This window comes from Neoarius graeffei, chromosome 24 (genome assembly GCF_027579695.1).
Source record: "Neoarius graeffei isolate fNeoGra1 chromosome 24, fNeoGra1.pri, whole genome shotgun sequence".
Classification (NCBI taxonomy): domain Eukaryota; kingdom Metazoa; phylum Chordata; class Actinopteri; order Siluriformes; family Ariidae; genus Neoarius; species Neoarius graeffei.
In genome coordinates this window covers 15004663-15018829 of record NC_083592.1, presented here as the reverse complement: position 1 = coordinate 15018829, position 14167 = coordinate 15004663, and the positions used below count along the sequence as shown (strand labels likewise).

General features: G+C 43.1%; 2 protein-coding genes across 2 annotated transcripts; both read left to right on the top strand.

Moving 5' to 3' along the window:
• The first annotated feature begins 2014 nt into the window (after positions 1 to 2014).
• On the top strand, positions 2015 to 3461 carry LOC132872657 (chemerin-like receptor 1). The gene has a single exon (XM_060907614.1). The coding sequence runs from the start codon at positions 2025 to 2027 to the stop codon at positions 3099 to 3101; it is 1077 nt and encodes a 358-aa protein (XP_060763597.1). The 5' UTR covers positions 2015 to 2024; the 3' UTR covers positions 3102 to 3461.
• Positions 3462 to 10612: 7151 nt separating this feature from the next.
• Positions 10613 to 11437, top strand: LOC132872154 (chemerin-like receptor 1). Its single transcript, XM_060906769.1, has one exon. It carries the CDS (start codon positions 10613 to 10615, stop codon positions 11435 to 11437), a length of 825 nt encoding a protein of 274 aa, XP_060762752.1.
• The last annotated feature ends 2730 nt before the right edge of the window (positions 11438 to 14167 follow it).

Sequence of the window (14167 nt, the reverse complement as noted above, 5' to 3'; positions counted from 1 at the left end):
CTGTATGTTTAAAAATAAGAATATTCACAATTTCACACAATGAACAGGCATGACATGGCATCATGCAAACTTCATAACACAAAATCAAACCGTGTCAATCAACGGTGACACATAAAAAATAACTTCACACAAGCTGACTTGACCTCATTCTTGGCATTACAATAAGGTAGGCCTACTGGGTCTGAATTAAATAACAGCTAACATTAAGCTAGCTGATACATCTCCTAACATTGACTAGCCAGCTAACTGCACTAACATTTCCATTGGGACAAAAAACCCTGTCCTGTGGGGAAATTTTGACTTACTTTCCACTTCTTTGTAAAGAATTTCCTTATGTCCATTGTGTCTGGGGAGGGAGCAAATACTGCAAACAATTAATCATCAACCAAGAATACCCCATTAGGCTAAGCTTATTTCATTGTTTAGTTGAATATTAATTTAATGTGGCCTAGGGTTAATTTTGAGGGCATATAACAAAAGAATAAGGTTTTAGCAAAAGCTAGACATTGTGAGGTGGCAATGGGGCTGACATCACCTCCTCCACTTTCAAGCAGCTGCACCAAAATGTCTCTGCTTGCACTGAGATTCACTTCACTTGCGTGCGGTGAGTTGTTGTAGGTAACGCCCGGAAAACCCAGAGTGGATTTTCAGTGGTATGTGTATTCTCTTATCGATCAAGTGGAATGGATTCTTTCATGAAGCAATAGAAACAGCGCTGGGTGAACTAATATTTTATGTTAAATGTGTGTGTGTGTGTGTGTGTGGGGGGGGGGGGGTGTCCAAACATGGTGGCGATGCCCATGCCCTGGCCCAACTTTTTTGAAACGTGTTGCTGACATCAAATTCAAAATGAGCATGTATCTTTCCAAAAACAATAAATTTTCTCAGTTTCAACATTTGATATGTTGTTTTTGTACTATTTTCAGTGACATATAGGATCTCCATGATTTGCAAATTATCGTGTTCTGTTTGTGTTTACAGTTTTCACAGCGTCCCAACTTTTTCTGAATCGGGGTTGTATGTTGGGAACAGACAAAAAATTTCTGGATCTGCATACATATCTGGATTTGCATCAAAATCTAATCAATGGTTCTTTGCCCACTTTTCCTCCAAATTTAATCAAAATCCGTTCACTACTTTTTGAGTTACGTTGAGAACAATCAAACAAACGGAGGTGAAAACATAACCTCCTCCAACAAATTTGGTGGAGATAATGATACAAGTTCCACAAAGAGGACAAATCAGCTCACTATCAATCAGTCACTAGTGAACCAGCTACAGAACAAAAACATGCCTTACCTGTTCAGCAGAAAAATCTAAAAGTCCATCAGTCCTGAACCCTTTTGCTTATAAATTCGTGACACAGAGCCAAACAACCATTCACACTCACACCTACAGTCAATTTAGAGCCACCAATTAGCCTAACCTGCATGTCTTTGGACTGTGGGGGAAACCCATGCAGACACAGGGAGAACATGCAAACCCCACACAGAAAGGCCCCTGTTGGCCACTGGGCTCGAACCCAGAACGTTCTTGCTATGAGGTGACAGTGCTAACCACTACAGCACCGTGCCACCCTTGTGATATGCCAAAATGGATGGATGAATGGATTGATTGGGCGGCACAGCGGTGTAGTGGTTCTCCCCATGTCTGCGTGGGTTTCCTCTGGGTGCTCCAGTTTCTCCCACAGTCCAAAGACATGCGGTTAGGTAAACATGGGGCAGTCTTAGGCTGAGATGCCCTTGAGCAAGGCACTTAACCCCCCAACTGCTCCCTGGGCGCTGTAGCATGGCTGCCCACTGCTCAGGGTATGTGTGTGTGCTCATTGCTCACACGTGTGTGTGTGCGCACATGTGTGTCTGCTTCAGTTGGGTTAAATGCAGAGAGGAATTTCACAAGTGTACATGTGATGAATAAAGTTTTTTTGTTGTTCTTCTTCTCTACTGTCCTAACTGTGCCTAACTCCTGTTGTAATAAGTGCATGAGGCTAAACAATATTCTTGTTTCCACAGGGGAAAAGCAGGATGAGCATTTACAATTTTACCATGGAAACAACCGATTTTACTTTGAATTACGGGTATGACTATGCAAACTACACGGCTGATAACCTGACGGACCTGGAGGAGCATTTTGTACACCCCATTTGGTCTGGAGAGCTTCTGTGCCTGTTGCTGCTGGTTGTGAATGTGATCATCATCATGCTGGGGATTGTGGGAAATGGTGTGGTGATCATGTCCCCTCTACGGCTCCGTAGGGGGATCGCAGGTTTTAAGATGAAGAAAACTGTCAACACCACCTGGTACCTCAGCCTGGCTATTTCTGACTTCATATTTTGTGCCACCTTGCCCTTCAACACCTTTTACATAGCTACCTCTAACTGGACCTTCGGACTTTTCTTGTGCAGGTTCACCTCCTTCGTGATGTTCCTCAACATGTTCAGCAGCATCTTTCTTCTCGTCATCATCAGTGTGGATCGCTGCATGGTGGTCATGTTCCCTGTCTGGGCACAGAACCAGCATACAAAAAGGAAGGCTTCATTGATAGTCCTTCTTGCATGGGTTTTATCAGTGTCCTTGAGTATGCTGTCCACCATTTTCCATGACGTTCAGGAACATCTAGGCAGAACCCAGTGCCATAATAATTACCCTAACCAGCACATTCACAAATCTATAGGCATCTGCTGGTTTATTTTTGGATTCCTTATACCTTTCCTGGCCATCATTGTCTGCTATTCAGTCATTATCTTCAAGCTGAGAAGCAACCAGATGACAAAGTCTACAAAGCCAGTCAAAATCATGACAGCTCTCATCGGGACTTTCTTTATCTGCTGGCTGCCATACCACACGTTTGTGCTGGCTGAACTGAACCACAGCTTCTCCAACATCATCATGTTCGTGTTCAAGATTGGAACCTCGGTCGCTTCAGCAAACAGCTTCCTCAACCCAATTCTCTACGTCTTCATGGGTAATGATTTCAGGCAGAAGTTTAAGAACTCCATCCTGTCTAAGATCGAGAATGCCATAGGAGAGGAAGGACGCACCATGAGCCGCTACTTATCCCGTTCCAGTTCTATGGATGCTAGAGCATCAACTCACATCTGATTTGACCTGGAACTATAAAACTGATTGAAAGTCAGATCCTGATTCATTTGTACATACCGTATTTCAATAAATAGGTCATGTTCCGGGGGGAAATATATTCTCTGAATAATCCTTTCGTCTCAAAGTGATTCAGTTGTCACAAACCGCTTTACACAAATCCATATGTAGATTTAAATCCCGAGTTAACAAGCCATAGGGCAATTAAAATTTCCCTGAGACGACGTGAGGCGTCTTTCCCTGAGATGGTAACCCATCCTCCTCTGAGTGACACACCGGATAAAAGGATTATGAAGTGTAGCTGGTTGGATTTGCACAAGTATTATGACACAAAGGCCTGGAAATCAGCAGGATTTGTTTACCAAGTTGTCATAAATTGCTGCAGTGAATATTTTACTTGAAGTATTTCAGAGTGGGAACTGTATGCAGTATATAATTCAAGGTGAAGCACTTTCTTTTGTATGTATTTTGAGGAGCATGTGTGACAAAGTAATAACCTGCTAATCCTGCTAACCGTTAGCCAATTTAATTTGTACACCTTTTTTTTTTTTTTCTTATTTTAATTGTCCAATGGTCAATGCATCATCTGACTAATATGTTCTTGGTTGTGTCAATGGCAAAATGTAATAAAACCATAAAAAAAAAAAGAAATGGGGTTTTGAGTAATATTTGAAGCATTCCTACAACGTGAAGCAATATCACAAACAGCTGTCACTGTACACAGTATACAGATTAATATCATCATCATCATCATAACATTGTCTTTCTTTATATATCACATCAATTGGAGTAATTTAAGCCAATATATTATTTTAGATTCACAGGAAGAATACATTGTACACACTGCTGATTCACTTTGTGTGTTAGCATGTGTAGAAATATTGTGAGATGACTTATTAGTTCTGCATTTAATAAAAAAGAAAAAAAGCACACACCCACACACAAAAAAACAAAAAACAAAAAACCCCAAAACAACTTCCTATCTGACCCCAGCATCTGGCTTTGGCTAACACACAAAGTGAATCAGCAGTGTGTACAATGTATTCTTCCTGTGAATCTAAAATAATATATTGGCTTAAATTACTCCAATTGATGTGATATATAAAGAAAGACAATGTTATGATGATGATAATGATATTAATCTGTATACTGTGTACAGTGACAGCTGTTTGTGATATTGCTTCACGTTGTAGGAATGCTTCAAATATTACTCAAAACCCCATTTCTTGTTTTTTATGGTTTTATTACATTTTGCCATTGACACAACCAAGAACATATTAGTCAGATGATGAACAGGAACAGGATAAAGTGGCTAGAGATAATGAGATGAGATTTTGACAAAATTCAAAAGTTTAATGGTGGCACCAGGAGCTCAAAGTTATGGAAAAAGCTGCTATTTTATGACTTTTATGACAAAATTTCGATCACTTTTCATGAAACATTATGGCACCTTATAGAGTACAGCAAATATCTTAGATACACATTTTTAGTACATATGCTAAATATATTATCAAGCACAGTTTGAGTTTTAGCTGTTCATTGAATCATTGTTCAACTACTTTTAAACAATACAAATGTATTATGAATCACATTAATGCTTCTCAATCCCTTGCAAAGGTTCTTAACATGATCTCTGGATCACAAGAAATCAATAATTAGAGTCCAACATTGTGATTCAAACCTCACGCAAAAACATAAGCGTTTTTTGGCAAAAAATGAACCTCATGGTGCCACCATTAGACTTTTGAATATGGTCAAAAATTTAACAGGATGTCTTTATTGGTGAAAAGGAACACCCAAACAAAAATGCATCAGATTTTATGAAAGTGAAGGCAACTGATGCACCCTAGTATATATGCCTGCTTTCCTCTTAGCTACTTTGAGACATATATATATATATATATATATATATATATATATATATATATATATATATATAGGTAAATAAAAGTGTACATACACCTTTGCCAAATACATTTCAGTTCAGTTTTTCCACAATTCCTGACATTTAATCTGAGAAAACATTCTTTGCCTTAGGTCACTTAGGATCAGTACTTTATTTTAGGAATGTGAAATGCCAGAATAATAACAGAGAGAATTTTTTCAGCTTTTATTTCTTTCAACACATTCCTGATGGATTAGAAGTTTACATACACTTTGTTTGTATTTTAGTAGCATTGCCTTTATATTCTTTAACCTGGGTCAAATGTTTTGGGTAGCCTTCTCCAAGCTTCGCACTGTAGCAGTCCATGTAGGTGGGTGGAGCACAGAAGGACGGCAGGACAGAACTGATCTCACAAAACTCTCTTTTATTTGCACTTTGCAGTCGCAAACACACACTCAGACACACGCACACACATCAGCCATCTGGTTGTCGAGAGAGCTCCCTCTGCTCTCACTCTCTCTCCTTAAATAGGGCGCGGTCACTGAGAAGACACACAAACACATTAACAACAGGTGTAGTGATTCTGCCACTTAACTTCCCCGACAACGCCCTCTTGTCACAGACCGATGCTAGACCACGCCCCCGCTGCCACATACCCCCACCGCCCGAGTCAGGCCGGGCAGCCGTCCAGCCCGCAGCCGACTCCCCCCCCCCCCCCCCCCCTTGACGGGAGAGGAAGTCCACCATGACTATCTGCGCCCCCGGCCTGTGGATCACCTTGAAGTTAAAGGGTTGGAGTGCCAGATACCAATGGGTGATCCGCGCATTGGCATCCTTCATGCGGTGGAGCCACTGGAGGGGCGCGTGGTCCCAACAGAGGGTGAAAGGGCGTCCCAGCAGGTAGTACTGGAGGGCGAGGACCGCCCACTTGATCGCCAGGCACTCCTTCTCGATGGTACTGTAGCGCCCCTCAAGCACCGACAGCTTGCGACTAATGTACAAGATGGGGCGATCCTCCCCCTCCACCTGCTGGGACAAAACGGCCCCCAGCCCTCTGTCCGACGCATCCGTCTGCAACATAAAGGGGAGAGAAAAGTCAGGGGAGTGTAAAAGTGGCCCCCCACACAGTGCAGCCTTAACCTTAGAAAAAGCCCGCTGGCATTGCTCCGTCCACTGGACTGGATCTGGTGCCCCCTTTTTAGTCAGATCAGTCAGCAGGCTGGTGACATCCGAATAATTAGGTATAAACCTACGATAATAGCCAGCCAGCCCCAGGAACTGTCTCACCCCCTTTTTGGTCTTGGGCCTCGCGCAGGCCGCAATCATTGCAGTCTTGTTAATTTGGGGACGCACCTGCCCGTTGCCCAAGTGGAAGCCCAGATACCATACTTCCACCCGCCCAATCGCACACTTCTTCGGGTTGGCCGTGAGACCCGCCCGCCTCAGCGACCTAAGGACGGCCCTCAGGTGTTGTAGGTGCCGCGGCCAGTCATTACTATAAATAATGATATCATCTAAGTACGCGGCCGCATAGGTGGCGTGGGGGCGGAGGACCCTGTCCATCAGCCGCTGAAACGTAGCGGGCGCCCCAAACAGCCCAAAAGGAAGTGTGACGAATTGGTGTAAGCCGAACGGTGTGGAAAAGGCCGTTTTTTCACGGGATAATGGAGTCATGGGGATCTGCCAATAACCCTTTGTTAAATCCAGTGTCGAGTAAAAACGAGCCGTGCCTAGCCGATCGAGCAACTCATCAATACGAGGCATTGGGTACGCATCGAATTTAGACACCGCATTGACTTTTCTATAGTCCACACAGAACCGGACCGACCCGTCGGCCTTGGGTACCAAGACCACCGGGCTGCTCCAGTCACTGTGGGACTCCTCGACGATGCCCATTTCGAGCATGGCCTCGAGTTCTTCCTGAACCACCTTTTTCTTGTGTTCGGGTAACCTGTAAGGGCGGCTACGCACTACCCCCCCCGGGGGCGTCTCAATGTGGTGCTCTATGAGGTTAGTGCGGCCGGGCAGGGGTGAGAACACGTCCGAAAACTCAGTCTGCAACTGGGCAACCTCCGCGAGTTGGGTCGGGGAGAGGTGGTCTCCACAGGGGATCGGAGAGGGACGTGATGCTAATGTTCCTTTTTGAACCTCCGGCCCCAGCTCCGCCTTCTCCGGAATCACTGACACCAATGCCACGGGGACCTCCTCGTTCCAGAGTTTGAGTAGGTTGAGTTAGTAAATCTGTAGCGCCCCACCCCTGTCCGTTCGCTTTACCTCATAGTCGACGTCCCCGACTCGCCGTGTGACCTCAAAGGGTCCTTGCCACTTGGCAACTAATTTAGAGCTCGATGTGGGCAACAGTACGAGTACTTTCTCTCCCGGTGCAAACTCTCTAAGGCGCGTACCCTTGTTGTACAGGCGGGTTTGCCGTTCTTGGGCCTGCCGCAAATTCTCCTGGGTTAGGTGTGTGAGTGTGTGGAGTTTTGCGCGCAGGTCAATAACGTATTGAATTTCATTTTTGCTTGGTGAAGGTCCCTCCTCCCAATTTTCTTGCAGCACGTCTAAAATGCCGCACGGCTTACGCCCATATAATAATTCAAATGGGGAGAACCCCGTGGAGGCTTGGGGGACCTCTCGCACTGCAAAGAGCAAGGGTTCGAGCCATTTATCCCAGTTACGTACGTCCTCACTTACAAATTTTTTTATTATGTTTTTAAGGGTGCGATTAAACCGTTCCACTAAACCGTCCATTTGTGGGTGATACACGCTGGTGCGGATCGGCTTAATACCTAATAACCCATACAGTTCGTTCAGTGTTCGTGACATAAACGAGGTGCCTTGATCAGTCAGAATCTCTTTCGGGATTCCAAGTCGGGAGATGACGCGGAAGAGTGCCTCCGCAATACTGAGTGCTGAGATATTGCGAAGAGGCACTGCTTCCGGGTATCGCGTTGCATAGTCCACCAGAACTAATATAAAGTGGTACCCTTGTGTTGACCGATCTAATGGCCCGACGAGATCCATCCCAATTCTTTCGAACGGGGTCTCGATTAATGGTAGAGGGTGCAAAGGCGCTTTTGGAATGGCCGCTGGATTTACTAACTGGCATTTGCGGCATGCCGTACACCACCTACGGACATCGCCGCGAATCCCCGGCCAATAGAATCGGGCCATTATTCGGGCTAGTGTTTTATCCTGCCCTAAATGCCCTATACTTCCTTAGGAGGCTGCAGTGCTTTAACATCTGCAGGAAACTCCTGTGGATGTTCTATCAGTCTGTGGTCACCAGTGTCCTGTTTTACACCGTGGTGTGCTGGGGGGGGCAGCACATCCAAGAAGGACACATCCAGGCTGGACAAACTGATCAGGCGGGCCGGTTCTGTGGTCGGCATGAAGCTTGACTCTCTGGTGACAGTGGCAGAGAAGAGGTCTATGAACAAACTATTGAATATCATGGACGATGCCAGTCACCCTCTGCACACTGTCATCAGCAACCAGAGGAGCCTGTTCAGTGACAGAATGCTCCTTCCCAAGTGCAGGACGAACAGACTCAAAAACTCCTTCATCCCTCACGCCATCAGACTATACAACTCCTCTCTGGGGGGCAGGAGGGGTAACAGGAGGACAGAGGACGGGAAGGAGCAGTAGCCTAGCCTAACAATAAGCAATACCGGACAATGTGAAATATAATATGCAACATAAAGTGCAATATCTTTCCTGCTCCCCCCCCCACACACACATACTTACCCTAACCCCACTTCTCCCCCCTTTCCCCCTCCCCCTTCCTCTCTTCCCCATATCTTATTCTTTTATATTTGTATATGTAAATACTTAATTTATTTTAATTTATATAGAAGTTTTCTCTATTTATTTTCTCTGTTTATCTGTAATGATGCTTCTGGAATCTTAATTTCCCTGAGGGAACCCTCCCAAAGGGATCAATAAAGTTTAATCTAATCTAATCTAATCTAATCTAATCTAATCTAATCTAATCTAATCTATCATTCACACAGTCAATGTCCTAGGCTGTGGCATTCAAACAATGATTGGTATTAATGGGCCCAAAGTGTGCCAAGAATAAATTCCCCACACCATTCCACCACCTCCACCAGCTTAGACTGTCGATACAAGGCAGGTTGGGTCCATGAATTCATGCTGTTGGTGCTTAATTCTGACCCTACCATCTGTGCACCTCAGCAAAAATTGTGATTCATGAGACGAAGCTATGTTTTTCCATTCTTCAACTGTCCAGTTTTGGTGACCTTGTGCTGACTGCAGCCTCAGCTCTCTGTTCTTGGCTGACAGACATGAAACCTGATGTGATCTTCTGTTGTTGTAGCCTATCCACCTTAAGTTTGATATGTTGTGTGTTCTGAGATGCTTTTCTGCTCACCACAATTATACAGAGTGGTTATCTGAATTACTGTAGCCTTACTGCCAGCTCAGAGCAGTCTGAATATTCTTCATTGACCTCTCTCATCAACCAGCTGTTTCTGTCCGTAGAGCTGCTGCTCACTGGATCATTTTGCATTATTGCACCTTTCTGAGTAAACTCTAGAGAATCCATCCATCCATCCATCCATCCATCCATCCATCCATCCATCCATCTATTTTCTTCTGCTTATCTGAAGTCGGGTTATGGTGGCAGCAGGCTAAGCAGGGTATTCCAGGTGTTCTTCTCCCCAGAAACACTTTCCAGTTCCTCCTGGGGGATCCCAAGGCACTCCTAGGCCAGATGAGATATGTAATCTATCCAGCATGTTCTGGGTCTACCCCGAGGTCTCCTCCCAGTTGGATGTGCCCAGAAAAGATCCAAAGGAAAGTGCCCAGGAGGCATCCTAATCAGATGTCCAAACCACCTCAGCTGACTCCTTTTGACATGAAGGAGCAGTGGCTCCACTCTGAGATCCCTCTGGATGTCTGAGCTCCTCACCCTATCTCTAAAGGTGAGCCCAGTCACCCTACAGAGTACGCTCATTTCAGCCACTTATATCCATAATCTCATCCTTTTGGTCACTACCCAAAGCTCATGACCATAGGTGAGGGTTGGAACGTAGATTGTCTGGTAAATCAAAAGCTTTCCTTTACAGCTCAGTTCCCTCTTCACCACGACTCTAGAGAATGTTATCCATAAAAATCCCAGGAGATCAGCAGTTATAGAAATATTCAAACCAGCTTGTCTGACATCGACAATCATCATACCATGGTCAAAATCACTGAGATCACATTTTTCCCCCCATTCTGATGGTTGATGTGAACATTACCTGAAGCTGCTTGACTGTTTCTGTCTGATTTATGTATTGCACATCTGCCATACAATTGGTTAATTCAATAATTGCATGAATGAGTAGGTGTTACAGGTGTTCCTAATAAAGTGCTCAGTGTGTGGACATCTTGCTGTTTTTGCTAACAAAACTGTAGTTTCTCTTCAGCTGTGCTATTTCTGTTTCATTTTTCAGATCCAAACAGCATCATGGCCTTCGATTCTGCTAAAGCTGAAGCAAGTAACTCCACTGACGATGATTCTAATTATAATTATTATTATAATTATACATTGGTTCCACCAGTGGCTCCAACACTTTGCACAGATGTGCCATGTGTTTTACTGGCAATAGCCAATGTGATTATTATGTTTCTTGGTATCCCTGGAAATGGTTTGGTGATCTGGATCGCAGGGTTTAAGATTAAGAAAACGGTCAACACCATCTGGTACCTCAGCCTTGCTGTGTCCGACTTCCTCTTCTGTGCCTTCCTGCCTCTAACTGTGGTCTATTATGTTAAAAGAAGTTGGGTCGTTGGGCGCTTCATGTGCAAATTGGCATCCTTTGTCGTGTTACTCAACATGTTAAGCAGCATCTTCCTCCTCCTCCTCATTAGCGTGGATCGCTGTGTTGTGGTGATGTTTCCTGTTTGGGCACAAAACAAGCGCAGCAAACGCAGGGCCTTGGTGATGGTTCTACTGGCCTGGATTTTCTCAGTATTGCTTAGCTTGCCAGTGGCCATTTTCCGAAAGACAGCGGACGGCAACTCAAAACAAATCTGTTACAACAACTACGCGCGTGACGAACAACATATTACTGTAGTGGTATGCCATTTCATTATTGGATTTGTGATCCCCTTACTGATCATCATCATTTGTTATGTTGTCATCATCCGAAAGCTGAAAAATAACCAAATGGCAAGCTCCAATAAGCCATTTAAGGTCATGACAGTACTGATAGTTGCTTTCTTCATTTCCTCGATGCCTTATCACTTTTTTAAGTTATGGGAACTAAATCGAAAAAATAGCATTGTCTTTGATGGACAAAAATTTGCAAGCACTCTTGCCAGCACCAACAGCTTTATGAACCCTTTGCTTTATGCTTTCATGGGAAAAGACTTTAAGAAGAAATGTTATGCACTTCTGTCTAAGATTGAGAACGCATTCGAAGAGGAAGCCAAGAGCACACTCTGAGGGACATCTGTTACGAACACAGGAGATAGCAAACATTCAAATACTTTTGTTTAAAGGCCTTGTACAGATCCTGTATTAACAACAAGAGGAATTCATATCAGCTTCTGTCATCAAACCAATGGATGAAGTTCATAACAGCAAACTAAAGAAATACAAATAAACAGCGCTCTGTATAATATTGAATAATCATCTCAATGTATGATAATCCTTGCTTTAAGAGAATGTACAGGGAGTGCAGAATTATTAGGCAAATGAGTATGTTGACCACATTACCCTCTCTATGCATGTTGGCCTACTCCAGGCTGCATAGGCTTGAAAGCCTCCTACCAATTAAGCATACCAGGTGATGTGCATCTCTGTAATGAAAAGGGTTGTGGTCTAATGACATCAACACCCTATATCAGGTGTGCAAAATTATTAGGCAACTTCCTTTCCTTTGGCAAAATGGGTCAGAAGAGGGATTTGACGGACTCAGAAAAGTCAAAAATAGTGACATATATTGCAAAGGGATGGAGCACTCTTAAAATTGCCCAGCTTTTGAAGCGTGACCATCGAACAATCAAGCGCTTCATTCAAAATAGTCAACAGGGTCGCAAGAAGCGCGTTGAAAAAAAAAGGCGCAAACTAACTGCCCGTGAACTGAGGAAAGTCAAGCGTGAAGCTGCCAAGATGCCACTCGCCACCAGTTTTGCCATATTTCAGAGCTGCAACATCACTGGAGTGTCAAAAAGCACAAGGTGTGCAATACTCAGGGACACGGCCAAGGTAACAAAAGCTGAAAAACGACCACCACTGAACAAGACACACAAGATGAAACGTCAAGACTGGGCCAAGAAGTATCACAAGACTGATTTTTCTAAGGTCTTATGGACAGATGAAATGAGAGTGAGTCTTGATGGGCCAGATGGATGGGCTCGTGGCTGGATCAGCAAAGGGCAGAGAGCTCCAGTCCGACTCAGACGCCAGCAAGGTGGAGGTGGGGTACTGGTATGGGCTGGTATCATCAAAGATGAGCTTGTGGGACCTTTTCGGGTTGAGGATGGCGTCAAGCTCAACTCCCAGTCCTATTGTCAGTTTTTGGAAGACACCTTCTTCAAGCAGTGGTACAGGAAGAAGTCAGCATCCTTCAAGAAAAACATGATTTTCATGCAGGACAATGCTCCATCACACGCATCCAAGTACTCCACAGCATGGCTGGCCAGAAAGGGTCTAAAGGAAGAAAGATTAATGACGTGGCCTCCTTGTTCACCTGATCTGAACCCCATAGAAAACCTGTGGTCCCTCATCAAATGTGAAATCTACAAGGAGGGGAAACAGTACACATCTCTGAACAGTGTCTGGGAGGCTGTGGTTGCTGCTGCACGCAATGTTGATCGCAAACAGATCAAAACACTGACCGAATCCATGATGGCAGGCTTTTGAGTGTCCTTGTAAAGAAAGGCGGCTATATTAGTCACTGATTTTTTTTTTTTGTTTTTGTTTTTGAATGCCATCAATGTATATTAGTGAATGTTGAGTTGTTATATTGGTTTCCCTGGTGAAAATAAATGAGTGAAATGGGTATATGTTTGTTTTTTGTTAAGTTGCCTAATAATTATGCACAGTTATAGTCACCTGCACACACAGATATCCTCCTAAGATAGCTAAAACTAAGAAAGCCCTACTCCAACTTCCAAAAATACTCAGCTTTGATATTTATGAGTCTTTTGGGTTCATCAAGAACATAGTTGTTTTTCAATAATAAAACTAATCCTCAAAAATACAACTTGCCTAATAATTCTGCACTCCCTGTATGTGGAAAGAAACATTTACACAGAAGTATTTATGAAAAGTATTCAGGTACTTTGAATTCATCATTCAACTGTTCATAGCTATTATAAGTGATTACAGGAACTAGTTTCACAGATTAGTTGTATTAATTTTAAATAGAAATGTATGTGAAATGTATGTTTTGTTGTTCTTTAAAAATAAAAAGAACTGTCAGCAAATTGCTCTGCTACAGGAATAATAAAACACTTCTGCACATGCTATTATAGGAAAATAATCAACTTAGGGTGGGAACAGTAACTTTGCTAACCACTGGGCCAGCTCATCAGTGATTATTTTTCAATAACAGTATGGCCCCAAGACATTAATTCCTTACATACTAGCAGTATTATAAAGTTTAGCTGTTACTGGTTTGTATCTTTAAAAAAAAGTGCTAATGAAATGATCACAATCTGAAAATATATGCAAGAGCATTTATTGTCACCTTTTACATCACTCTTTATACTTATTCACATTGTTTTTAAGTTGCCTTTTATTTGATATTCACCTTATATTGTTCCAATATTTGCGTTAATGCCTAATAAATGTGATTTTGCTTTCTTTCTCTCCTTTGAATATTAATTAATACTATAACTATTTTTTGTGATCAACTTTTTTATTGTTTTTTCTTGGGGGGGGGCAGACGGTTACACAGTACATTCATTAAAAAGAAACCTTCTGGTACACATGGATAGATGCATGCAGTCCATATAGTCCTTTCAGTCCATATACCAGGGTATGGCCCACAAGGGCATTACAAGGAAAGAGAAAAAACAGATAAGTAAAAACATAAGAAGAAAAAAGCACTCAGCCAAAAACAAAACACAATAATGGTAGTAATACAAATTAAAATTATGTAGACATACTGTAGGTACACTCACTGAAGAGGGGATTTACTTAAATCTTGAATTCTACCTAGGAATG

Bases quoted from the DNA above. Each gene is read 5' to 3' on its own strand.
- LOC132872657 (XM_060907614.1), top strand. From the start codon at position 2,025: ATGAGCATTTACAATTTTACCATGGAAACAACCGATTTTACTTTGAAT.
- LOC132872154 (XM_060906769.1), top strand. From the start codon at position 10,613: ATGTTTCTTGGTATCCCTGGAAATGGTTTGGTGATCTGGATCGCAGGG.